This window comes from Urocampus carinirostris, chromosome 3 (assembly GCF_059441175.1).
Source record: "Urocampus carinirostris isolate Australia breed hairy pipefish chromosome 3, RoL_Ucar_1.0, whole genome shotgun sequence".
Taxonomy (NCBI): Eukaryota; Metazoa; Chordata; class Actinopteri; order Syngnathiformes; family Syngnathidae; genus Urocampus; species Urocampus carinirostris.
The window spans coordinates 10,023,091-10,049,036 of NC_142351.1; the positions used below are offsets into that span (position 1 = coordinate 10,023,091).

Sequence of the window (25,946 nt, forward strand, 5' to 3'; positions counted from 1 at the left end):
GGACAATCAAACATTTGGTTTGATGTGTTTTTGGTAAAACCATGACGTTGATCCCAAAATTAAAGATCAGCACAGGCTCTAGGTTTGGGAAATGGGCCAGCAATAATATATCCTGAGAAAACAGTTAAACCGGAGTATTTTACGAACCCTGATAATCCAATACCTTGGACCATTTCACCTAACAACAAAGTCTGGAACACCTTGGCTCTGATATAGTTAGAATACCGTAAATTCCGGACTATAAACCGCTACTTTTTTCCCAAACTTTCAACCCTGCGGCTTATTCAGTGATGCGGCCAATTTATGTAATTTTTCTAACGGCCGCCAGCGACGCTCGAGTACGAAAGGTAAGATTTAGACTGCAACTTCTTAGCTTGTGCACAAATTAAATTAGCGTAGACATATCCTCATCATGCAAATTGTAAAAAGAAAGGCACATAACGCAACTTTCAAGCTAAACACAATCGGGCAGTCCGATATAGAAGGAAACCGAGCTATCGCGCGCTAACTTTACTTTGGGAGCGTGATGCTAGCGTGTTTTTGAATAAGGGAGCGTGGGACGACGTCTAAGTGACAAAGTCTCTTTCCCATATTGAAGGAAGACGACCTTGATGACGTCAGTTATAAGGAGGAAGACAAGGACGGTTTACCGTGCTTACTACAAGTACGGTATGTTTTTTTAACAGAGCTGTTTACTGTGTTGCGAGCGTGTTGCTAGTAGCGTTTTGCTACCCTTCACAGGCACGGTTTGGGATGAAAGTTATAATATTATTATTAAAGCTTTGAAAACTCTCTCGGTGTACCATCTTTCTTTGTAAATATGTGTAAGCATGTATAATATGTATTTGCAACTGTATATTTTTGTAATGTATTTATTTTAGAAACTTATTCTGATTTGTTTTGTACGAGCAAATGAGAAAGAAGGGGCGGGGCAAACGCGGGCTGACTGGAAGTGGAGTAAAGGTGAGACGTGTTTGTGGACGCGGCCGACAATAGTGGATATATATTTTTCCCACCCTTACCTTTGGAAATATACACTTTTTTCCTTGGATTAATTTCAACGGGCACCCGGACTCTGCAGGTCTGCATTAAATGTTAAGTACCGGTATCATTCTCCGTTCATTTTGCCGGCTGTGTTTTTTGGACTGTATCGGGTATGGGTTAATTTCGTGTTTGTATTGCGATTTTTCAATGTGGGCGCATGCGGCTAATATGCAGGTGCGGCTTGTGTATGTACAAAATCGGTTTTCCTCCCAAAATGTGGTGGGTGCGGCTTATAATCAGGTGCGCTCTATAGTCCGGAATTTACGGTAGTTTTCTGATTTTCCCATTAGATGCTACAACACTCATTAAGGTCAGTTCACATTTCTTTGGGGAGAAAAAAAAAGTAATACTGAATTTTATAACCAACCAATGCTTGTGAAATGAAATTGCAATTCAATTTAGCACTTGATAGGATGTTTTGAAAAAAGTATCATGAAAATTAAAAAAAACAAACAACATTCAAATAGCGGGTCATGATACGGTGGCAAGTTGACTCCTCAGTGTCAATACATCTTGCTCCACTCTGTACAGGTATCCGGCTCTTTTGTGGAGCTGCGTGGTCGCACCTTGCAGAGAGCGCTCTCAAAGTCTGTGAAGGCCTGGGCTTTTCCGTTAACTTCTCCAGCTGGGACTGATGGCGAGGAGAGAGCCTGCTGGCTGATCTGCAGCAGTTTCCACACGGAGAAGCCTTCTGTACGTTGCAACACCACGCTCATTTCCTGCTCACTGAGACTGCAGCCTCGAAGTGAAAACGTTTGCAGAAGAACCTCCCTTCGCATGCCCACATCAGGTAGGCTGACGTGATAGCGCTTGGCGAAGCTACGATGGAGCACATCTTGTAGCAGATCAGGTCTGCTGGTGGTGCATACGACAATCACTAAACTTGTGCTCATCTTGGCCTTCTCCAAGAAGGTGCACAGTGTCTGACCCAACCCCTTCTCCTCATCCATGGTTTCCACTTGGCTTAGCAAAACCACTGAAGGCTGCCGTGCACCCGCAACCTGCAGAACAGACCCTAGAATGTGTTCAGCCTCGGCTTTTCCTTTCAAAGCCAGCGAGGCACAATTCAAATGATAGAGGGAGGCTCCAATCTGTGACGCAAGAGATCGAGTCAAAGTGGATTTACCCCCACTGCTGGGGCCAAACAGAAGGATACTTTTTGGTGGCTGCATTGCCTGATTTGGCCTCATCACAGGCCAGAGAACATCTTCTTCCAAGGCAGCCTTGACATGAGTGAGGCCAGACAACTGGCCCCAGCTTAGGGATGGACTACAGTCCAAAATCTTTTCATCTATGAGGTCCAACATAGGGGGGTCCATACTCTTCAGAGCTTCTACAGATGAACTACGCGCTGATGGGCAGTTATGGCCCTTGAAGTGCTCTTGCTGCTGACGTGTGAAGGGTTGCTCTCCTACTGCATTATCGCCTGTTATGCCAGAAGGGGGAGCGCATTCCCTATCTGGCCCATACAGAGAAGATACTAAGGGTCGGGAGGATGGCTTGTTGGTCTCAAAATTTTGTGGATCTACACTGCTCCCAGAACTGCAAAAACCTTTATCGCGACATTCTGCATTGTCACTCATGCTAAATTTTGAGTTTTGACTGACTTTATGCAGGTCGTAGCTGTATTTTTTATAGCAAGTACTATCCTCAACTTCATTCCTTTCTTCAGCCATCTTAAAAGCTTTTCTTTTCAATGTCCCATTGGACGCGGGTATGCTAATGTTTGTGCTCTGGCAACCGTAACTCCCTGCCACCACTGTAGGCCTGGGCGCAACAGGAGTGGGAGCTGACAGACTTGATGGCAAATTTGGTGCAGAAGAGTGGCTATAGTTGGGGACATGGCTGTTCTGGTAGCTATAGACAGGTGTAGTAGGGCTGTAACTGGGTACCACAGTGGGGGACGATTGGTGTGAATGAAAGGAGGCAAGAGCAAGTGCTGCGCCGGGTTGGGGACTATATGCAGAAGAGAGGCAGGTGCCGGTGTAGCTGGAAGGGTAGTCATTGGCACCACTGCAGGAGCTGCTACCACTGTAGCCTGAGTCTGAGAGGTTGCTCCTCACTACAGACAAATTGCTAATCCCAGCTGTACATGCACTCGTGGCATTAGTCTTTGAAGTGGACAGGTTGTCTTGGTCTCCAGACGGCTCAAGGGGATAGGAGCCATCAGTGCAATGCGTCAGTGGCCAGGGTTCCAGCTCAGCTTTCTGGGCACCGAGGCCCCCCAAGGCACTCAGCTCATGGTAGGTGCTCACAGTCGTTGGCCGCTGGTATGCCAATTCTAGTCCACCTGAGTATTTTTCAGCATAGCGCTTTAACAGGTTGGAAGCTGTGAGGGCGGAGATGTCATCGTTGGCCCAAGAGTAGTTATAAGCTGTGTGGCTACGACCAGAATAGAATTCTGACTTGTGTGCTGGAGAGGAAGTTGTGGAAGAGACGTCCAGGTGTTGCTCAGGCCATTGGCTGAGGAGTTGGGCATGCTCTGGGTTCCAGTGCATCTTCAATAAACCTGACAAAAAACAGAATGTATTTATTATTGTTGTGTTCAGTTAAAGTTACCTTTTCAATAAAAATAATCACTAGGACAATCCTACTAGGGGCAGCACGGCGACGCAGTGGTTAGCGCTTGTGCGGCACAGTTCATGTCATGGGAACCTGTCATGGGTTCAAATCCAGCCCCAGACTTCCTGTGCGGAGTTTGTATGTTCTCCCCGTGCTTGCGTGGGTTTCCTCCGGGCACTCCGGTTTCCTCCCACGTTCCAAAGACATGCATTTCAGGTGAATTGGCCAGTCCAAATCGTCCCTAGGTGTGAATGAGCGAATGAGTTGTCTGTCCCTGTGTGCCCTGCGATTGGCTGGCAACCAGTTCAGGGTGTCCCCTGCCCACTGCCCTGAGATGGCTGGGACCCAAATGAGGATAAGCGGTACGGCTAATGAGATGAGATGAGACAATCTTACTAAACTCCCTCTGCTTTATTCAATGTATATTAAGAACGCAATGGGAAAAGGGGACATTAAGATGGTTAAAGAAAATGAACAAACGAAAGAGCAAACAAACTAAACCAACACATAATCATAAGAAAACTTCACTTATTCACTTTGCTAATGCATGAAATAAATAGTATTTACAATGAACTTAAGTCTTTTGACTCATGTTCTACACCAGGGGTGTCAAACTCATTTTAACTCGGGGGCCACACGATAGAACAAACATTCTGTCGGGGGCCGGACTAATGAGGATGGAAGAATGAAATGGAGAGATGGACGGAAAGAAAGTAAAAAAGAAGAATGAAAAGGAAAGATGGGGGAAAGAAAGAATGAAATAACAAAAGAAAGAAAAAGGGAGAATGAAAAGGAAAGATGGAGAGAAAAAAAGAAACTAAGAAAGAAAGAAAGAAAGAAAGAAAGAAAGAAAGAAAGAAAAAAAGGCATGAAAAGGAACAATGGAGAGAAAGAAAGAAAGACTAGTAGATTGAGGAGAAAGAAAAAGAGAGAAAGAGGGAGAGAAAAAGAGACAGGGTGGGACAAAGCAAGAGAGAAAGAAAGAGAGATAAAAGAGAGTAAGAGAGAGAGAATGTGAGAAACAAAAGAGATAAAAAGACAAATAGTGAGAGAGGGGGAAAAGAGAGAGAAAAAGAAATCCAAACGAAAATAGAGAGAGAGAAAGAGGAAAGGAATGAAAGAGAGAAGGGGGAAAGAGGAAGGGGACACAAGAGAGAGAGAAAAAATACAAAGAAAAGGAAAAATGGAAGAGAGAGCAAAAGAAGGTAAAAAGACACAGATAGAGAACGAGACAAAAAGGAACAAAGAAAGAAAAAGAGAGACAGAGCGAGTGGAAGAGAGAGGGATAGAAAGTGAAAGAAAATGGAGGAAGAGAGAGAGAGAGGGAGAAAGAGAGAGAAAGAAAGAAAGAAATACAGTACAGTGTCACTGTGAGAGGCGCCTGGCTTTGGCAAAATCAAGTGGACATATTTCTCACTGCAGCTCGTTTTTCTCCTGCGCTTCCTTCAGCGTTGTCTCGCGGGCCGGATTCAATCCCTTAGCGGGCCTGATCCGTGTTCTACACAATGTAAACCCCACATATCTGTGTGTTTCTCTCATGCAGTGTGTCATATGTTTACATCTTTTGACTTATTAGTTGATGAACTGGCTTAATTGTAATATTAATCTGTGTTATAGGAGTGTCATACCTCTGGCAGAACGTTAAAAGTGAAAGGATTTGAAGCTTTGGGCTATCAAAACATAGATTCTATAGGAAAACCCTACACAGACCCTTACGATACCAACTGTATTACGATACCAAACTGTATGTAACATCCTACATGATGACATTTCTTGTGTAAATATTGTGTAAATTATAACTATAACCTTATCCTCCATGTTTTATAACCTTATCTTCTCTGTTCCTTTATCTTCTTGGCTTTTTTACCTCACTGTGAATGTGTGAAACTGGAGTGTCATGCCCAATTTCGTTGTCACAATATGTTAACCCATTTTGTAACAATGACAGTAAAGGTATATTCTATTCTATTCTATTCTATTCTATTCTATTCTAAAAACAATTAATACAACAAGGATGAGTTCCCTGCTGCTGACAACACAGCTAACAACACAGCTTTCAGTATTATGTCTGTAACTCGGGTCCAGAATTGATGTTGGGTTTGAAAAATCTACTGTACAATGGACAGACGGACAGACAGACAGATAAACACCTGTTTGATTGTAACCGGTCAAGAGTCCCCCCAACCCCAATTGCGCACTGCTCGCACATTCTCAGCGCACAAGGAAATCTAGCCAGCGCACAAAAATTAGGGCTCAAAATGACTAATTAAGAAGCGACTCAAGTCAAAGTTACAGGGCATGAAGGTAAAAATACACGGGTTCCCCCGACGTCGTGTCCTAAATGCGGTATTTTGAAGTCGAGTCGAAGTAGAACAAAGTTGAGTAAAGTTAGTAGAGTTTGTCGAGAACCGGCTTCTTCGGCTCGGCTCACTAAAAGGAACCGGCTCTTTCGGGTCCTAAACGGCTCTTCGGGTTGTTTTTGCTTCTTTAATCCCAACATGACCAAATATTATGTAAAACTATGCACAAAATGACTTTAAAGAAGGGGGGAATAGAAGAAAAAAGAAAAAAATCCCAAAATGAAAAAGTAATGAAAAGCTGAGAAAAAAAGAAACCTAAGGAAGAGAAAAAAAGAAGGAAAAATTTAGACAAAAGCCAGGAAAAAAGAAAAGAAAGAAACGTAGGAAAAAGGTAAATAGAGAACAAAAAGAAAAAAGTAACAGCTCGGAAAAAATAAACACAATGAGACTTTTTTTAAAAGAATTTTTAAAAAAGAGTAGAAAAAAAACACGGAAAAAAAGAAGAAAAAGTTTGTGTCGCATTCAAATAATTTCCAAGGATATCAAGTGAATCTTGTCGCCAACATTGTACTTCCACTAAAAATGTAATTAAATACAGTTCTGTATCGAGCAACCGACGAAATAAGCCCCCAAAAATGTTAATATTATGCGACAAAATATATCAAGAAATAAAAAGAAATGGATATCTTGTGAAAGAATTGTAAGAACAAACGACGTTTGTAGGCCGTACAACCTTTGCAATAATAGATGAGTCAATTCATTCAAAAGAGAAAAATAATTTTGCATTGCCGGAAACTCAGCAAAAAGTCAAGTTTTGGACGTGTTTGATAATGAATTATCTTGCCACACTTGGGATTATGGTTGCTCACTGTTGTTTCCGGCGTTGCTCACCGACTTTGTGTGAACGCTCAGACCCCTGGAAAATGACAGGGAACATTGCCCCCAAATAAAGTTAGCAGGAAATGAGTAGGCACAACCATCAGAAAGACAAGCACTACATTGTTCAAGCTTATGTTTGAATGAATAGAGGGTGCTGCAGAGAGAATGGTGGAATTGGGGTGAGGGTGAAAACAGGCTGGCAGGCTCCATGTTCAGATATTCCACCTTCTCCCATAGCTGGATGGCTTCCCACCGCCATTGTGCTGTGCATTGGCAGAATCAACAGGTCTCCCAGAGGGCCGATTGTTATTTTTCAGGGAATAATGTCCTGAATGCCTTCTCTCTTTTGCCCCATTATCAATCCCCACACCCACCCACACAACAAACAGCAGAACAGCAAAGACCCCTGGGTTGACTGAACAGAGAGAAGGGTGGGAAGGTGGTGGTGTGTTGGTGGACAGATGCATCGAAGAAATCAGAGAGAACATTCGGGAGTGGAGTCAGTAGCCGTCCAGTTTCACATATGTCAATGCAGACCACAACCAGGCCTTCACTGATGTCCTTCTTCGTCCGGCTCAAATATCCGTCCAGATCAACTCGTGTATAGCATCACAGTTCGAGAAATCCTACATACAAGTGTAACAGAGTTGAAATTTGATTGTTTTGAATGTTTTTTTTAATTCTCACAAAATCTGTGTTTTTGTTGTATTACTGTTAATATTCCGGTACCTCATTCAGTTGTTAAGTCATGGGCGTCTGCGACTGTCTTTTTCGTTTGGCACTTTATGGGCTTCAGCGCTTGCCGTAGCTTCAGCTAATTGGTATCGCGCTGAAGGTAAGATGTGCCCAATATCAGTTGGATAAAAAATGCAGATTTTGCTAGACATATGAGCTGCTTTCGCAAATTATTTTTGTATATAAAGATATATAAGTTGTGCTAAATGATGTATATTTAAAAAAAGCACTAAATAAGAAGGAAAGCAATACAGCTTGAAACGATGATGCAACGTGTTTTGATGCAAACACGCCACGAGGTGCGGCCTGTTGAGTGATGACCCGTTTTTTTGTATCTTTATTATTTTAGATAATTGCAGTCGTGAACAGATGCCCCTGATTTTTGTATTGTTTTGTTTACTGAATGCAGGTACGTGGGAAAGTTATGTTCATTGTTATTATGGAAGTTTCATTATTAATGTGCTCGCATGTTGTCTGCTTGCCGTAGCTTAAGTGAATTTGTAAGCGCTGAAGATAATTGCAGTCGTGAACAGATGCCCCTGATTTTTGTATTGTTTTGTTTACTGAATGCAGGCAATAAACCCAGAGACTGTGAAACCTTGTGTCGTGCATGAAAGAGGGTCGCTACACAAGCAGTGTTCCCTCTAAGCTGGACAGGATAACATTCAATTTCAACATAATGTCCCAGAGACAGTTAGAGGGGTTGACCTGTATGTGAAAAAATAACAAAAAAAACAGTCAACTCAGTACTTGTGGTTTTGCTAACTCGACATTTTTGTCCAGAAAGACATTCTACTCTCCCAGGACGGAATTACATTGAATATCGACTCCATATATTGTAGGCAGTTAAGTAGGTTAGTCCAGATATTAAAAATTCCCCCCCCCAAAAAAGTTGAGTATTTTTGTTATACTGACTCAGCAGATTTTTCCCCAGAAAGGTCTTCCAGGCCTGAACAAGTTTAGCCAGCATCACAATCTTTCACATGTAATCAGGTAGGTCACTCTAGAGGAGAAAATGCTTGAAGGAAAACTGACACAGCACTTTTGGTATGCTGATCCAGCTGATTTTCTAAAAAGACATTCCACTATCCCAGGACAGGATAACATTCAATTTCAACATAATATCTCGTATACAGTTAGAGGGGTTGACATATGTGTGAAAAAAACACAGTCAACTCAATTCCTTTTTTTTTTGCTGAATCAGCATTTTTGTTCAGAAAGACATTCCACTCTTACAGGTCAAAAAGAGACTCTGTCTGGTATCCTGCTTGTGTATCCTGTCCGGTATCGATCCCGTCTGTCTCGCCCTGTTTGATACCTTGCTACAATTCCAGTATTGGGTATGGTTCCCGACTATCTCGTCCTGTTTGATATGAGTCTCCAGTCCAGTGTCTGGTATCGTTGCCGTCTTTCTCGTCCTGTTTGATATCGAACTCCAGTCTCCAGTGTCTGGTATTGATCCCGTTTGTCTCCTCCTGTCTGACATCTGTCTCCAGTCTCCTGTATCTGATATCAATCCTGTCTGTCCCGTCCTGTCCGTTATCTACTCGTGTAACTGGTATCGATCTTGTCTTTCCTCTGGCTTCCTGTTGTTCCACGCCAGACTTATGCCTTACTTCTTCCGCCCAGCGATCGCCAAATCACTGGTGTTGACTGCCCCGTTCACGTAAAATAAAGCTTGTGTGAGAAACGTTACGCATTTGGGTCCTCCTGCTGTTCTGGTCCCGACAAATATTGATATATCAATAATAACAATAAGAATAACGAACATGAAAAACTACTGAAATCATTCCACTCTTCCAGGTCAAAAAGACACTTATAAACACCATCTATTGTAGGCAGTCAAGTAGGTTAGTCCAGATGTGAAAACTGCCCAAAAATATCTGTTTTGGCTCATCAATTCTAGTTGAGGACTGCTGCCCTCTCCCATTTGCAGGCAGACCAGTTTCTGAGCAGCCCCGATTTAAGGTTCTTTGATTGACAGAGATGGATGAGAGCCCCGGGTAGCTCATAAAACTTGCAACAAGGACAGAGGCATACGAGGATGAAAGCAGTAAGGGAGAGGAAGATCGACAGCACTGTTCAAAATCAAAACAATTACCGTAAATTCCGGACTATAAGCCACTATTTTTTGCCCATAACTTTCAACCCTGCGGCTTATTCAGTGATACGGCCAATTTATGTAATTTTTTGATGGCTTCAGTTCTAAGGAGGAAGATGAGGACGGTTTACTGTGAAGTGCGGTATGTTTTTTTAACAGACCCGTTTACTGTGTTGCGAGCGTGTTGCTAGCGTGTTGCTACCTGTCACAGGCACAGTTTGGGAGGAAAGTTATATTATCATTATTAAAGCTTTGAAAACTCTCTCGGTGTACTGTCTTTTTTGTAAATATGTGTAACCATGTATAATATGTATTTGCAACTGTATATTTTTGTAATGTATTTATTTTAGAGACTTATTCTGATATGTTTTGTACGGGCGAATCAAAAAGAAGGCGCGAAAACCACGGGGGCTGACGGCAAGTGGAGTAAAGGTGAGACGTATTTGTGGACGCGTTTGTGGACGCAGCGGACAATAGTGGATATATATTTTTCCCACCCTTACCTTTGGAAATATACACTTTTTTCCTTGGATTACTTTCAACGGGACCCGGACTCTGCAGGTCTGCATCAAACCTTGAGTACCGGCTGTGAATTTTGGACTGTGTACTTTAATAAAGTACATTCAGTTTCAATCGCGGGACTTAAAGTCGGATTTGGGTTAATTTTGTGTTTGTGTTGCATTTTTTAATGTGGGCGCATGCGGCTTATATACAGGCGCGGCTTGTGTAAGTACAAAATCGGTTTTCCTCTTAAAATGTGGTGGGTGCGGCCTATAATCGGGTGCGCTCTATAGTCCGGAATTTACGGTATCTAAAACACAACAGGTTCAGGTTCTTGAACTCCGGATTTATATCCAATTGAAATGCTGTGGTGTGACCTTAAACGGGCAGATCATGTTAGAAAACCCTCCAATATTTGAAACAATTTTGCAAAGAAGAATGGGCCAAAATCCCTCAACAGCGTTCTGAAAGACTTATTACCAATTATTGTAAACGTTTGATTTCTGTAATTAATACGAAAGGTGGTCCAACTTTCTGAAAAACTGCATTTTGTATTTCCTTGGGTTGTTTCTCTGTGTGTTTTGAAAATTGGTTCGCTGATCCGAAACCTTTGTGAGTGATAAATATGCGAAAAAAACACACAAATCAGGAAGGGGGGAAATATTTTTCACAGGGCTGTATGCATATTAGAACTACTCACTGCATGCAAAAGTGTTTCGCTGTCCCTAGGGAGACAGATGTTCTAGCCGACCGCCTTGCTGTCTGTGCGGTCATTGTAGCTCACGAGCATCCAGCAGGCACAATCGCGGCAGCCCTGAGACAAAGGCTGAAGGATCTTATTGTTGGATGCCTTTCTCATTATGGAAATCTTTTCTAGCTATTCAGCGGCAGTCAACAGAAAGCTTTTGTGTGAGCCTGGGATTTATCGAGGGAGCAGCACGAGCTGCATCCTTTTGTGGGCGTGCGGATGAAGACAGAGATCACTTCTGTCGAAACCAACCTGATGGAGGGCCTGAAGTTTGAACTAGAACAAGGCCTTAAACTTCTTGACAGTTTTCTTGAAAATGGCTGCAAGGAAGTTACTGTTGAAATGAAAATGAAATGATTTGCATTTCTATAGCGCTTTTCAAGTCAATGACTTCCCAAAGCGCTTTACGATGTGCTCCACATTTCCCAATAGCGGCCTTGCTTGGGGGTATTAGGGGTTCAGTGTCTTACCCAAGGACACTTCGACATGTAACACGGACGAGCCGGGATTCGAACTGGGATCCATTGATCCCAAGACGAACGCTCTACCTCCTGAGCTACTGCCGCGAACAGTATACGGTGTCGGAAATAACAGGATAAATAAAGAAGCGCTCAGGCTAGGCTAGCCCACATTGACCCAATATAGCACCAGGGTTGGGTAGGGTTACTTTAACTGGATTACTTTCAATTACTTTTGGATTACTCCAATCCCAAATATGCTAATAAAAGAAAAAATAAACGAAATATGAATAAAATGACTGAATTTTCTGCAGGCTTGGGGAGTAACGGAACACATGGAACGGCAAAAATGATGTTGGCAAGCTCATCTCATCTCATTAGCCGTACCGCTTATCCTCATTAGGGTCGCGGGGGGGCTGGAGCCCATCCCAGCCATCACCGGGCAGTGGGCAGGGGACACCCTGAACTGGTTGCCAGCCAATCGCAGAGCACTCGGGGACAGACAACTCACTCGCTCATTCACACCTAGGGACAATTTGGACCGACCAATTCACCTGACATGCATGTTTTTGGAACGGAGTGCCCGGAGGAAACCCACGCAAGCACGGGGAGAACATACAAACTCCGCACAGAAAGTCTGGAGCTGGATTTGAACCCACGCAGGAGGTTCCCATGACATGAACTGTGCCGCACAAGCGCTAACCACTGCGCCGCCGTGCTGCCTATTGTTTGCCGGAGATCAAAGAGATCAAAGCCAGGAGAGAAAGCTTACCACGTGTTGTGAGTCATCATTTTATTCATATTTAGTCTCTTTAAGATCACTCAACCTACCTAAAATGTTGTAACCCTTAACTCCTAGGATTGTAGGGACACCATTTCTTCTGGTGTGTCTTGGGCAAGTACAGCCTGGTGGCACCCATCCCTCTCCGGGCCAACAAATGTTTCCATCCGGTCTCGAAGCAGGGACCTTTCGTATGTTAGACGTATGTGCCAAACACTGCACCACAGAATCTATTTAATTGAAATGAACCTTAAACCTGGCGATTTGCTAAATTTGATTTAGGAATCCTTTTTAACAAGCCATATAGACACTTAGAAATCAAGAATTGCCTCAGTCAGTGGACCGGTTTAATGTCAGACTATATTCTTAGGGCCCGTCCGAATAACTAGAAACAAAAACAACAAAAAACTAAAATAATAATAAGCCCAAATCCACTGTGTAATCAATAGACCACTAGGGATATAGATGACAAAAAGCATTAGATTTTGTTTCATTGTGACACTATTTTACTCACATTGTTTGGATGAACTCTTCCCCATAATGCTCCGTTACAACGTTTTACATTAAAAATTGTGAAATTATGAAATTAAATGTAGCGTATTTTCCGCACTATGAGGCGCACCGGGTTATAGGGCGCACCCCCAAAACATTGTTTTTGGTCCTATATCTTCCATACATAAGGCGCACCGGATTATAAGGCGCTACAATGGGAACGTCGACAAAACAGTCAGATGGTTCAGTCCAACTGATTACCCCCTTAACATTCCCAAAGCTTGCAAAGAAGCAAATACGTGTCGTAGACACGTGCGGATGCGGTGTCCGTACGATGTCACTCAAATGCATCGTTCCATCATTCGAAAGATTAAAGTCTTGGGATTCAAGAAATGCCAACCATTCCTTAGTTTCTATTTTCTTTTTTTGCTGGCAACTGTGTGGACAGCAAAGTAATAATTTTATTGTGCAGGGAAACGGGGTTCTTTACTGTGCATATGACAATAAACACTGAATTTATTTCAGTTTAAAAATAGACTCATCACAGAATCATCAAGATCGTTCTAAAACAAGATACCGGGAAAATATAAAGCCGCATGGCTTACCTAAGTTCTCTTGCAGCCATCACGTTCAATAATCCTACGTAACCATGGTCTTTTTACAACCGTGAGTGTAGTAAATCCAGGAGAGTCAAATATTTACAAATACAGAATAGTAAAAAATGTTTTCTCTATGCCGTAGTGCAACCCAACGTGTGATTCACATTCATCTTTTTCGGCCAATTGCAGGCTTTGTTTCGCCCCTTTAGCCTATGCGAGCCTGTAAATGATAAAAAGGATCCGCCCCCTTTACCTCCGAATAACTTTAGCCATTAGTGACTGATTCAAATGATGATCGACACATTGGTTAGGAAATGAAACATCCCAGCATACACCGCGAACTACTTCGCCTTCGGGGGAAAATGGAGTCGGCGGCTGCTTGCCTTAGTTGCAAGACTTTGCGACTTAATATTGATCCATATATAAGGCGCACTGTATTATAAGGCGCATGGTCAGCTTTTGAAACAAATAAAGGCTTTTAGGTGCGCCTTATAGTGCGGAAAATACGGTAATGCCTTTACCTTTGTCATCTACCATGCTAGTAACCTAGTAGTTAGGATTCTGCTCTTTCACCCCCGCGATCCGGGTTCGATTCCCGTTGCATCCAATGCTGAGCAATTGAATTCAACGATATTTGATGACGGATTAAAAGTTACTTCATTACAATTTACAGCCTTTTTAACCCTCACTGCAAAATGACAAACTCAACAGAAATAGTGCGAGACGGGTCACTTCTTGCTTGTGATTTTAGAGACAACATACCCAACCCCCAGCAAAAACATGGTCACAAATGGGAGGAGCCTGCCCACTGCTTCCTCTCCTTCAAGAAAAACAGGGTCCCTATTTTATTGTGTCGATGAGCAGCTGTCCTCAAGTGCCGTAATGACCGATCTTCCCTTCCATCTGTCTCGCTCTGCAAATCTGCCCAGTCAACATTCTCTTCAATATCCAAACAAACACAAAGAAAAAAGATCCGAGGGGAATGTTCCCTGTCATTTTCCTTACGGGTCTGAGCGTTCACACAAAGTCGGTGAGCAGCGCTTGAAACAACAGTGAGCAACGGCAATCCCAAGTGTGGCAACTAAGTCATTATCAAACATGTCCAAAACTTGACCTCGCGTTACATTTTGCTGAGTTTCCGGCAATGCAATTTTTTTTTCATTTTTGAATGAATTGACCCATGTACGATTGCAAAGCTTGTACAGCCTACAAACGTCATTTGTTTTTACAATTCCTTCACGAAATTTTCATTTTTTTTTTCCTGGTATCTTTTGTCGCATAATATTAACAATTTTGGGGGCTTATTTAGTGGGTTGCACGATACGCAACTGTATTTAATCACATTTTTTTAGTGGAAGTACAATGTTGGCAACAAAGATTCACTTGATATAATTGGAAATTATTTGAATGCAACGCAAACATTTTTTTCTTTTTTCCCTGTTTTTTTCTACTTTTTAAAAAATTCCTTTAAAAAACATCTCATTGTGTTTATTTTTTCCGAGCTGTTACTTTTTTCTTTTTGTTCCCTATTTACTTTTTTCCTACATTTCTTTCTTTACTTTTTTCTGGCTTTTTTCTAAATTTTTCCTTCCCTCCTTTTTTTCTCTTCCATTTGTTTCTTTTTTTCTGAGCTTTTCACTACTTTTTCATTTTGGTATTTTTTTCCTTTTTGTTCCATTCCCCCCTTCCTTTAAGTCATTTTGTGCATAATTTTACATAATATTTGGTCATGTTGGGATGAAAGAAGCAAAAACAACCTGAAGAGCCGTTTAGGACCCGAAAGAGCCGGTTCCTTTTAGTGAGCCGAGCCGAAGAAGCCGGTTCTCGACAAACTCTACTAACTTTACTCAACTTCGTTCGACTTCGACTCGACCTCAAAATACCGCATTTAGGACACAACGTCAGGGGAACCCGTGTATTTTGACCTTCATGCACTGTAACTTTGACTTATGTCGCTTCTTAATAAGTCATTCTGAGCCCTGATTTTTGTGCGCCGGCTAGATTTTCTTGTGCGCTGAGAATGTGCGAGCAGTCCGCAATTGCGCACGCGCGCAGCTTAGAGGGAACACTGTCCGAGGGTTTTATTTCTCAAGTTTGGTCATTTACAGGCTTGGGGAGTAACGGAATACAGAGAACCTTCGGTTAAGGCTGGTTCACTGCTTCGCGGGTTTCGAATTCTCTTTATTGTCATTGATCAACATATCTTGTATTGTGTTCTGAGCAGACAGCACACATCAAATGTTATCACAAGGGGCAGGTCAGGGAAGGCTTTGTGTGTTGTGTGTGCGGGACAGATGTTTATTATGTTTGTGTACTGTAACTCAATGCCAAATCTATTCCGCCCTGGTCATCCTGGAAGGGGGATTACCACCTGTGAGGCCCCTTCTCAAGGTTTCTTTTTTCCTCACGCTGAGGTTTTGAGTTTTTCCTTGCCCGCATGTTGGTTTAAGATCAGGTACCGTATTTCAATAGTAAGTCGCAAAGTCTTGCAACTAAGGCAAGCAGCCGCCGACTAGATTTTCCCCCGAAGGCGAAGTCGTCCGCGGTGTATGCTGGGATTTATATACCGGCGTTTCATTTCCTAACCAATGTGTCAATCATCATTTGAATCAGTCACTATTGGCTAAAGTTATTCGGAGGTAAAGGGGGCGGATCCTTTTTATCATTTACAGGCTCGCATAGGCTAAAGGGGCGAAACAAAAGCCTGCAATTGGCCGAAAAAGATGAATGTGAATCACACGTTGGGTTGCACTAAGGCATAGAGAAAACATTTTTTACTATTCTGTATTTGTAAATGTTTTACTCTCCTGGATTTACTACACTCACGTTTGTAAGAAGACCATGGTTACGTATCATTATTGAACGTGATGGCTGCAAGAGAACTTAGGTGAGCTATGCGGCTTTATATTTTCCCGGTATCTTGTTTTAGAACGACCTTGATGTTTCTGTGATGAGTCTATTTTTACACTAAATTCAATTCAAAGCGTTTATTGTCATATGCATAGTAAAGAACCAGGTTTCCCTGCACAATAAAATTCTTATTTTGCTGTCCACACAGTTGCCAGCAAAAAATAAAATGGAAACTAAGAAATGATATTTGGAACGATGCATTTGAGTGATTGGTGACATCGTACAGACACTGTTTCCGTACATGTCTGAGACACGTATTTGCTTCTTTGCAAGCTTACGGAATGTCAAGGGGGTAATAAGTTGGACCGAACTATCTGACTGTTTTGTCGACGTTCCCATTGTAGCACCTTATAATCCGGTGCGCCTTATGTATGGAAAATATAGGACCAAAAACTATTTTTTGGGGGTGCGCCCTATAACCTATAGTGCGCAAAATACGGTAACCCTACCCAACTCTGCATTCAATACCCAAACCCAATTATCGATGATACAAACAAGTGAGTTACCAGACCTGCAAAACAAACACAAGCAAGTACAATGATCCAAAGGCTTTATTTCTCAAGTATGGTCATTTACTAATTAGCTGCAATGGTATGTTGAGAATACGGCTGCCTGAGGAATTCAATGAAGTACTGCCATCTGAATCAGCCTTCTTAATTAGGCTCTTAAATGAAGCAGGGGTCCCCCTATTGAGCTGATAAACCTTTGTAGAGCGGTGACTGAAGTACACAGGACTCGCAGGTCCTGGGTACCTAACCTTATACGTACGCTCGCATAGACTACATGCTAATTAAAGCCCATTCACACCCGACTATGTGTTAGTCAAGGGCTTCGCTAGCCTGACACAAAACCTCTCATGCTACTTGGTCCCATAATGGCTAAAGGCGCCAACGTGACCCTCCAGCGTGAGATCTGTTGCTTCTTTCTTCAATGGGAGACACTTCATTCAGATAAACAATTGTAGAAAGGATTTAAATTGGAGCGAGTGAAAGGGTGGAATGGTTGAAACTTGCCATAATTGCACATACATTTTGTTTTTTCAGTGGTGGGCTGTGAGAGCCTGGAAGGCCTTCTCTGCTGGCCTATGAAGGATTTTATACATTTGACTCTAAAGGATTTTATACGATTGAATACAAGTTACATGTATTGAGTTTAATGCAAGATATTCAATAACTGGGTTGTCGTTCAATGACAGGTCACGCTGTTCCAAATGCAGAATATTTGGACTAATTGCACATACATTTTGTTTTTTCATTGGTGGACTGTCACAGCCTGGAAGGCCTTCTCTGCTGGCCTAAGAAGGATTTTATACATTTGACTCTAAAGGATTTTATACAATTGAATACAAGTTACATGTATTGAGTTTAATGCAAGATATGCAATGACTGGGCTGTCGTTCAATGACAGGTCACGCTGTTCCAAATGCAGAATATTTTGACTAATTGCACATACATTTTGTTTTTTCAGTGGTGGGCTGTGACAGCCTGGAAGGCCTTCTCTGCTGGCCTAAGAAGGATTTTATACATTTGACTCTAAAGGATTTTATACGATTGAATACAAGTTAGATGTATTGAGTTTAATGCAAGATATTCAATGACTGGGCTGTCGTTCAATGACAGGTCACGCTGTTCCAAATGCAGAATATTTTGAGTAGGTCAATTTTGATAACAGGATTCGGACGGAGGACGGCAGGTGATATTTTGAGAACAAGGCCCTGATGACGTAGAAACGCTCGGTGTTGTTTTGAGTTTTCCAGACATTGCGGCGAGGTGGTGGAGCCCACGTTGGGCTTCCTTGGCACGCCCATGGGAGGAGCCGGCACACCATCTTGCAGGGAGACGTGTGCCAATAAGGAGAGAGCTAAAGCACTTCAGGAAAAAGGTTTCACGGAGACTCCAGCGTCACTAATTCGGCCATTTTCGACGGAGTACACTTAGTTAAATTGCTCAAGAAATTAAATCTGCCTCCGTGTGAAAATGTCCGGTTTCTTGTTCATCTTTTCCATCAAGAAAGTAGCATGCATAAATTGTTGGGTTAATGCAGGTTGTGTTTGGTTAATGGAGTCAGATAACTAATTTGGTAAAAGGTACATTTTGATATTTAATTCCCAACACCTAAGAAATAATAACTGAATAAATATCTGCACCGCTTATCCTCAGTAGGGTCGCAGTGTGCTGGAACCCGACCTAGCCATTTTCGAGCAGTGGGCAGGGGACAGCCTGAACAGCTTGCAACTGAATCGTGTGATGTTAATTATATGTTGTCTATGAGAGGTAAGATCGGGCCTAAAAAAATTCAGCCCAACCCGACCCGAGTCGAGGGTATGTAAACCCAAACCCGACGGATTAACTTGATAACCAAATCTGAAATAAACCAAAGCTTTAATTTGCCTCCAGCGTAAACACGAAGCTTCGTATGAACTACGCAGCTTGGGGGTTACTCGGGGCCGAGTCCCATCAAATCAAGTGTGGGCTGCAAGTGCAGAGCTTAAATGAACATTTTGGCATTGAAGTGTGCATCTTGGCAACATGCAGCGAATCAAAGTGAAAGTGAACAAAATTGCACCCAAAAATATATAATTCTGCAGGTTACAAGCTGCAAATAGTGAAAGATTTGGCCCAAAAGCAGAAAGAACGTATGTAAAGATTGTAAGCTATTGGCAAAAAGCAGAAATGACATCTGACGCGAGGGAGGTGGAAAGAGGAAGTGGCGCATCTTTTATCCCAACACCAAGGCAGAAAATTTCTTTGGATTTGGTGATTTTGAGTTTTGGCAAGCATGTTCTGTATCTGAATAAATACTGGATTAAAGTGTATGCTGTGTAGATCCTCCAGAAAGGGAAAAAAAGAAAAAAGGAGAGAGAGAGAGAGAGAGAGAGAGAGAGAGAGAAGAGAGAGAGAGAGAGAGAGAGAGAGAGAGAGAGAGAGAGAGAGAGAGAGAGAGAGAGAGAGAGAGAGAGAGAGAGAGAGAGAGAGAGAGAGAGAGAGAGAGAGAGAGAGAGAGAGAGAGAGAGAGAGCCCAACTTAATCATGACCATTTAAATCAGGGTGGGTTCGGGTCATGCCTATCAATACTTTAGAATAATGACTGATGCTGTTTTTGTGTGCTTTGCCTAAATAAAGCCAAAATTGATAAAAAAACACAGTAGACAGTAATTCCAAATCGTCTGTCAGCTTCCTTTCCTTGCTTCTTCCCTGCACATGCTGCTTCCAGACGTGTGCTTTTATATCTAAGCATTTAACCAATCACATTTCAGGATTACTTGTTGCTAGGCCTTCAAACTTTTTGGAGAAGGCGTCCCCGCAGCACAACATCACTGTGATATTGCTGTAGGTTTAGCCAATAAAATTTCGAATCGGTTCATTTGGCCCTGCATGAAGGCGTAGAGAAACGTTATTTTCCACCCAACACCCTGTGTCACTTGTCCCGATTTTCCTCCAATCACTCCTCTCCCTCTCTACTATTTAAACACTCTGTATTCTTAGCTTGGTGGTAGTTTGTTGCGTTCATGTCACATCCCAAGCACTCTTGTACCAGCATTTCGTCATTTCAGTGCACCAAACCCTGGACTGTCCTTCCCACATGACTTGTATTACCTAACGAACTCTTGGACTACACCCCCCTAGATATTTGGACTCACTGGAACACTGACCCCTCGCCTGCATCCTCGACCAGGATCATCGCCTAGCTACTTGACTTTCTGTGTACAAAACCCTGCCTGAATGAACAACCTCTGTTTGCTGTTCCTACCAGTGTTGCTGCACTTTGCTTCCGCACAATGTTCCCTCTAATTTTCCTTCCGGGTCTGAGCGTTCACACAAAGTTGGTGAGCAACGCTTGAAACAACAGTGAGCCACCATAATCCCAAGTGTGGCAACTAAATCATTATCAAATATGTCCATAACTTGACATCAAGTTACATTTTGCTGAGTTTCCGGCAATGCAAAATGATTTTTCTCTTTTGAATGAATTGACTCGCGTACTATTGCAAAGGTTGTACGGCCTACAATTCATTCACAAGATGTCCATTTCTTTTTTTTCCTGGTATCTTTGGTCGCATAATACTAACATTTTGGGGGGCTTATTTAGTCGATTGCACGATACAGAACTGTATTTAATAAAAAATTTTAGTGGAAGTACAATGTTGGCAACAAGATTCACTTGATATCATTGGAAATTATTTGAACGCAACACAAATGTTTTCCTCTTTTTTCCGTGGTTTTTTTTCTACTTTTTTTTAAAATTCCTTCAAAAAAAATCTCATTGTGTTTATTTTTTCCGAACTGTTACTTTTTTCTTTTTTGTTCACTATTTACTTTTTTTCCTACATTTCTTTCTTTTCTTTTTTTTCTGGCTTTTTCCTAAATGTTTCCTTCTTTTTTTCTCTTCCTTTTGTTTCTTTTTTTTCTCAGCTTTTCACTACTTTTTCATTTTGGTATTTTTTTCTTTTTTGTTCTATTCCCCCCTTCCTTTAAGTCATTTTGTGCATAATTTTACATAATATTTGGTCATGTTGGGATAAAAGAAGCAAAAACAACCCGAAGAGCCGTTTAGGACCCGAAAGAGCCGGTTCCTTTTAGTGAGCCGAGCTGAAGGAGCCAGTTCTCGACTATCTCTACTAACTTTACTCAACTTCGTTCGACTTCGACTCGACTTCAAAATACCGCATTTAGGACACAACGTCAGGGGAACCCGTGTATTTTTACCTTCATGCACTGTAACTTTAACTTAAGTCGCTTATTAATTATTAATTTCGAGCCCTGATTTTTGTGCGCTGGCTCGATTTTCTTGTGCGCTGAGAATCTGCGCGCGTTCTCCAATCGTTTAAGAAAAAAATGCCACCTTTCGCCTTCCTTTTTAGATCTAGTCGTAAACAACTATTACACAGTGTCCATGACTCGTGAGCATGCGTGCACGTGTGTTTATCAGGGGCACAAAGTCCGACCGAATCCCGACTCGGCCGGTGAGTTGTTGTGAAAAAGAAGAAGAAAGGGTGCAAAGTACTCACTATAGGGAACAATGGCACTCAGCATTCTGTGGAGCTGGTCTTAGTCGAGAGGAATTTGCTGCTGGCCAAAGTTTGTCTTGTCATCCATCACTGGCATGCGCTTGCACAGATGACGCGTTGCCCTGCCGGGAAACACAAAGTTAATAACGTTTGCAACGAATTGTGAGGTGTTATTGTGCAGAAATCTGGGGCAATAATTACAAAAGTCCACTACAGCTCGTTTTTATCCTCCTTGGTAGCACCCATCCCTCTATAGCAGGGGTGTCAAACTCATTTTAACTCAGGGGCCACATGATAGAACAAACATTCTGTTGGGGGCCGGACTAGTAGATTAAAGAGAAAGAAAAAGAGATAAATATGAGAAAGAGGGAGGGAAAAGGAGAGAGGGCGGGACAAAGAAAGAGAAAGAGAGAGAGGGAAAGAGCGTGAGAAACAAAAGATAAAAAGTCGTGAGAGAGGGGAAAAGAAAGGGAGAGGAAGAAAGAAATCCAAAGAGAAATAGAAAGACAGAAGGAGAGAAAAGAGAAAAGAAAGTGCAAAAGGTATGAAGAGAGAAAGAGAAAAGAGAGAAAAGGAAAAAAGGAAGTTAGAGCAAAAGATGTTAAAAGACACAGAGAAAGAGACAATGAGCAACAAAGGAAGAGAAAAAGAGAGAAACAGAGAGACAGAGTGGGAGAAAGAGTGGAAAAGAAAGAGAGAGAGAGAGAGAGAGAGAGAAATAAATATAAGTACAGTGTCTTTGTTCGAGGCACCTGGCTTTGGCAAAACCTGCAGCTTGTTTTTCTCTTGCGCTTCTCTGAGTTTTGTCTCGCGGGCCGGATTCAATCCCTCAGCGGGCCTGATCTGGCCCGCGGGCCGCCTGTTTGACACCTGTGCTCTATAGGCTAACGTGGTATCAAACCATGGACCTTAATGTAACCAGGCAAATGTGCTAACCACTGCTGTAGGGAACCATTACGATGAAAACTACAAGCAACCGATTGATCTTTCTTTTACATTTTTCATTTATCTTAAACCACATTTACCGTATTTTCCGCACTATAAGGCGCACCTAAAAGTCTTAATTTTTTTCAAAAGCTGACCATGCGCCTTATAATACAGTGCGCCTTATATATGGATCAATATTAATTCGCAAAGTCTTCCAACTAACTTGCAGCCGCTGACTAGATTTTCCCCCGAAGGCCAAGTAGTCCGCGGTGTATGCTGGGATTTATTTACAGGCGTTTCATTGGCTAACCAATGTGTCAATCATCATTTGAATCGATCACTATTGGCTAAAGTTATTCGGAGGTCAAGGGGCGGATCCTTTTTATCATTTACAGGCTGGCATTGGCTGAAGCGGCAAAACAAAGCCTGCAATTGGCCGAAAAAGATGAATGCGTATAGCACGTGGTTGACGGCATACAGAAAGCATTTTTTTACTATTCTGTATTTGTAAATATTTTATTCTCCTGGATTTACTAAACTCACGGATATAAGAGGACCATGGCTGTACGTTATTATTGAACACAACGACTTTGGTGAGCTACTTCGGCTATATATTTTCCCTGTATCTTGTTTCAGACTGAACTCGATGTTTCGGTGATAAGCGGTGCAGATAATGGATGGAATGGAGTGTCTATTTTTAAATTAAACTCAATTCCAAGTGTTTATTGTCATATGCACAGTAAAGTTGCGAGCGAAAATAGAAACTAAGGAATGGTTGGCATTTCTTGAATCCCAAGACTTTAACCTTCCGAATGATGGAACGATGCACATCGTACGGACACCGCATCCGCACGTGTTCTCGACACGTATTTGCGTCTTTGCAAGCTTTGGGAATGTTAAGGGGGTAATAAGTTTGACTGAACTATCTGACTGTTTTGTCCACATTCCCATTGTAGCGCCTTATAATCCGGTGCGTCTTATGTATGTCAAATATAGGACCAAAAACTATTTTTTCGGGGTGCGCCCTATAACCCGGTGCGCCTTATAGCGCGGAAACTACGGTAGTTTTTTTATTCATATTTAGTTTATTTTGTGTTTGATTAGCATATATTTCATGATTACCGATGTGAATCACCTGTGCCCGCTCCTTTGGCGCCAACTGCCTCGGACTCTGATTGGCTCCCTGTCCCCATTTAAACCCACTCCTATCTGTCCCCTTTTGTCAGTCCGTCTGCGAACCTTAGTTAACACTAGGCAAGCCTTTTTCGACACTGACCCCCACCTGTTTTTTGCTCCCGTCTGTCCCACGGCTTCGACCTGTTTTTGATACTGACCACGTCTCCTCTCCCGTCCCGGCTTTCGACCTCTTTTTGTCCCCGACCGCATCTACTATCCTTTCCTGGCTTATGACTCGCTTTCGACCCCGACCACGTTTTTGCTCTCTGTCCCGGCTACTGACCCGTTTTCCGTTCCCGACGCCGCCATCGCTCGACACGGAAGATCCACTTCCGCGTTCAGAGCGACCTACTTCCCGCGTCCAGCAATCACCGGATCGTGGGCGCAACCCTTTCTCTTTCTTCCAATAAAATTTGTGAGAAACGAAACGCAAGTGGGTCCTGTCTCCGTTCTGGTCCTGACAATATTTTATATATTTTATAAATATTTTATATTGGAGTCTTTCAAAAGTAATTGGAAGTAGTCAGACATACATGGCATGACAGTCTTACATGGCTACAATAAAAGGTCTCAAGGAACTGTATGGGATAACGTACCATACACAGGGTGGGATATTGAGATCATACTCATGTTTTATTCCTGCAGTCCAAATTATTAAAATTCGATGATTTAGTCAAATTTTTCATTGGACAACTGCTATTTATGGTCAAATTATAACATAAGGGGCTGTAGTGAATTCATAATCCCAAAGGTGAGAACCACCAGGAAAAGTATGTGTGTGTCTGTGTGTGGAGTCAAACTTTGGAACAATTTACAGACAAGATCAAACAATGTCCAACTATTCACGTGTTCAAATTTAAATACAAAAAAATACATTTCTGGTGGAATACAGAGATGAGGAGGGTGGGGTGCAACTTTTTCTTCTTCTTCCCTGGTTTTCTTTTTCCAATTTTTTTTTTAATTCCTTTTAAAAAAAATTCATTGTGTTTATTTTTCCCTAGCTGTTACTTTTTAATTTTTGTTCTCTTTGTTTACTTTTTTTCCTTTGTTTCTTTCTTCTCTTTTCTGGCTTTTTTTCTGAATTTTCCCTTCTTTTTTTCTCTTCCTTTTGTTTCTTTTTTCTCAGCTTTTCACTACTTTTTCATTTTGGTATTTGTTTTCTTTTTTGTTCTATTCCCCCCTTCCTTTAAGTCTTTTTTGTGCATCATTTTACTTAATATTTGGTCATGTTGGGATTAAAGAAGCAAAAACAACCCGAAGAGTCGTTTAGGACTCGAAAGAGCCGGTTCCTTTTAGTGAGCCGAGCCGAAGAAGCCGGTTCTCGACAAACTCTACTAACTTTACTCAACTTCATTCTCCTTCGACTCGACTTCAAAATACCGCATTTAGGACACAACGTCGGGGGAACCTGTGTATTTTTATCTTCATGCACTGTAACTTTGACTTAAGTTGCTTCTTAATTAGTAATCTTGAGCCCTGATTTTTGTGCGCTGGCTAGATTTTCTTGTGCGCTGAGAATGTGCAAGCAGTGCACAATTGCGCACGCGCGCAGCTTAGAGGGAACACTGACGTCTACTCCCCTCTCCTGGCCTACGACTCGTTTCCGACCACGTTTTTGCTCTCCTGTCCCGGCTACTGACCCGTTTTCCCGTTCCCGACACTGCCATCGCTCGCCACGGAAGTCCAACATTCAGAGCGACCTGCTTCCCACGCCCAGCGATCACCCCTTCCTTTTTTCCGACAAAACTGAGAGAAACGTCACGCAATTGGGTCCTGTCTCCATTCTGGTCCTGACAGAAATTAGATGATTATAATATAATTGGAAATTATTTGAATGCAACACAGACTTTTTCTTCTTATTCCCTGTTGTTTTTTTCTGTTTTTAAAAAAAAAGTCATTTAAAAAAAAAATCACATTGTGTTTATTTTTCTCTAGCTGTTACTTTTTTATTTTTGTTCTCTTTGTTTACTTGTTTTCCTTTGTTTCTTTATTTTCTTTTTTTCTGGCTTTTTTCTGAAATTTTCCTTCTTTTTTTCTCTTTTGTTTCTTTCTCAGCTTTTCACTACTTTTTCATTTTGGTATTTTTTTCTTTTTTGTTCTATTCCCCCCCCTTCCTTTAAGTCATTTTGTGCACAATTTTACATAATATTCGGTCGTGTAGCGATTAAAGAAGCAAAAACAACCTGATGAGCCGTTTGGGACCCGGAAGAGCCGGTTCTCTTTAGTGAGCCGAGCCGAAGAAGCCGGTTCTCGAAAAACTCTACTGACTTTACTCAACTTCGTTCGACATTGAGTTCAAAATACCGCATTTAGAAAACAGCGCCAGGGGAACCCTTGTATTTTTACCTTCATGCACTGAAAGGAGGGAGGAAGGAAGCTTAGAGGGAACATTGGTGGGGTGTGAGTGGTGTGGGAGATTGGGAATATTGCGTCTAGTTAATTTAGTGTTTTTGTTGCTATTCTTATATCATAACTGTTATTATTAATATCATTACAAATGTTGTTATATCATTGGTGTATTTAATAGGGAAGATGAAGGGGTTAGGGAATATAAGCATTTGCTTCTTACTACCCCTTTTCGAACATATTATGTCACATTATTTTGTTGTTGAGTTATTGTTTTTGTTCTGTTTTTATTTTGATGTTCGAATAAAGTTTTCATCCATTCATTCATTCATTCATAACCCTAACACCTACAATTTGGACATTGAAAACATGTGTAGTA

General features: G+C 41.9%; 1 protein-coding gene across 1 annotated transcript in view; it reads right to left on the minus strand.

Moving 5' to 3' along the window:
- Nucleotides 1-384: 384 nt before the first annotated feature.
- The window catches only part of fignl2 (fidgetin like 2), a 30,149-nt gene continuing 4,587 nt past the window's right edge, over nt 385-25,946 (minus strand). The window contains exons 2-3 of the mRNA XM_088329764.1: nt 21,119-21,240; nt 385-3,553 (exon numbers count right to left, since the gene is read on the minus strand). Coding sequence (XP_088185890.1) covers nt 1,548-3,553; nt 21,119-21,143 — 2,031 coding nt within the window. The 5' untranslated portion in view covers nt 21,144-21,240 and the 3' untranslated portion in view covers nt 385-1,547. The remainder of the gene's footprint in view (nt 3,554-21,118; nt 21,241-25,946) is intronic.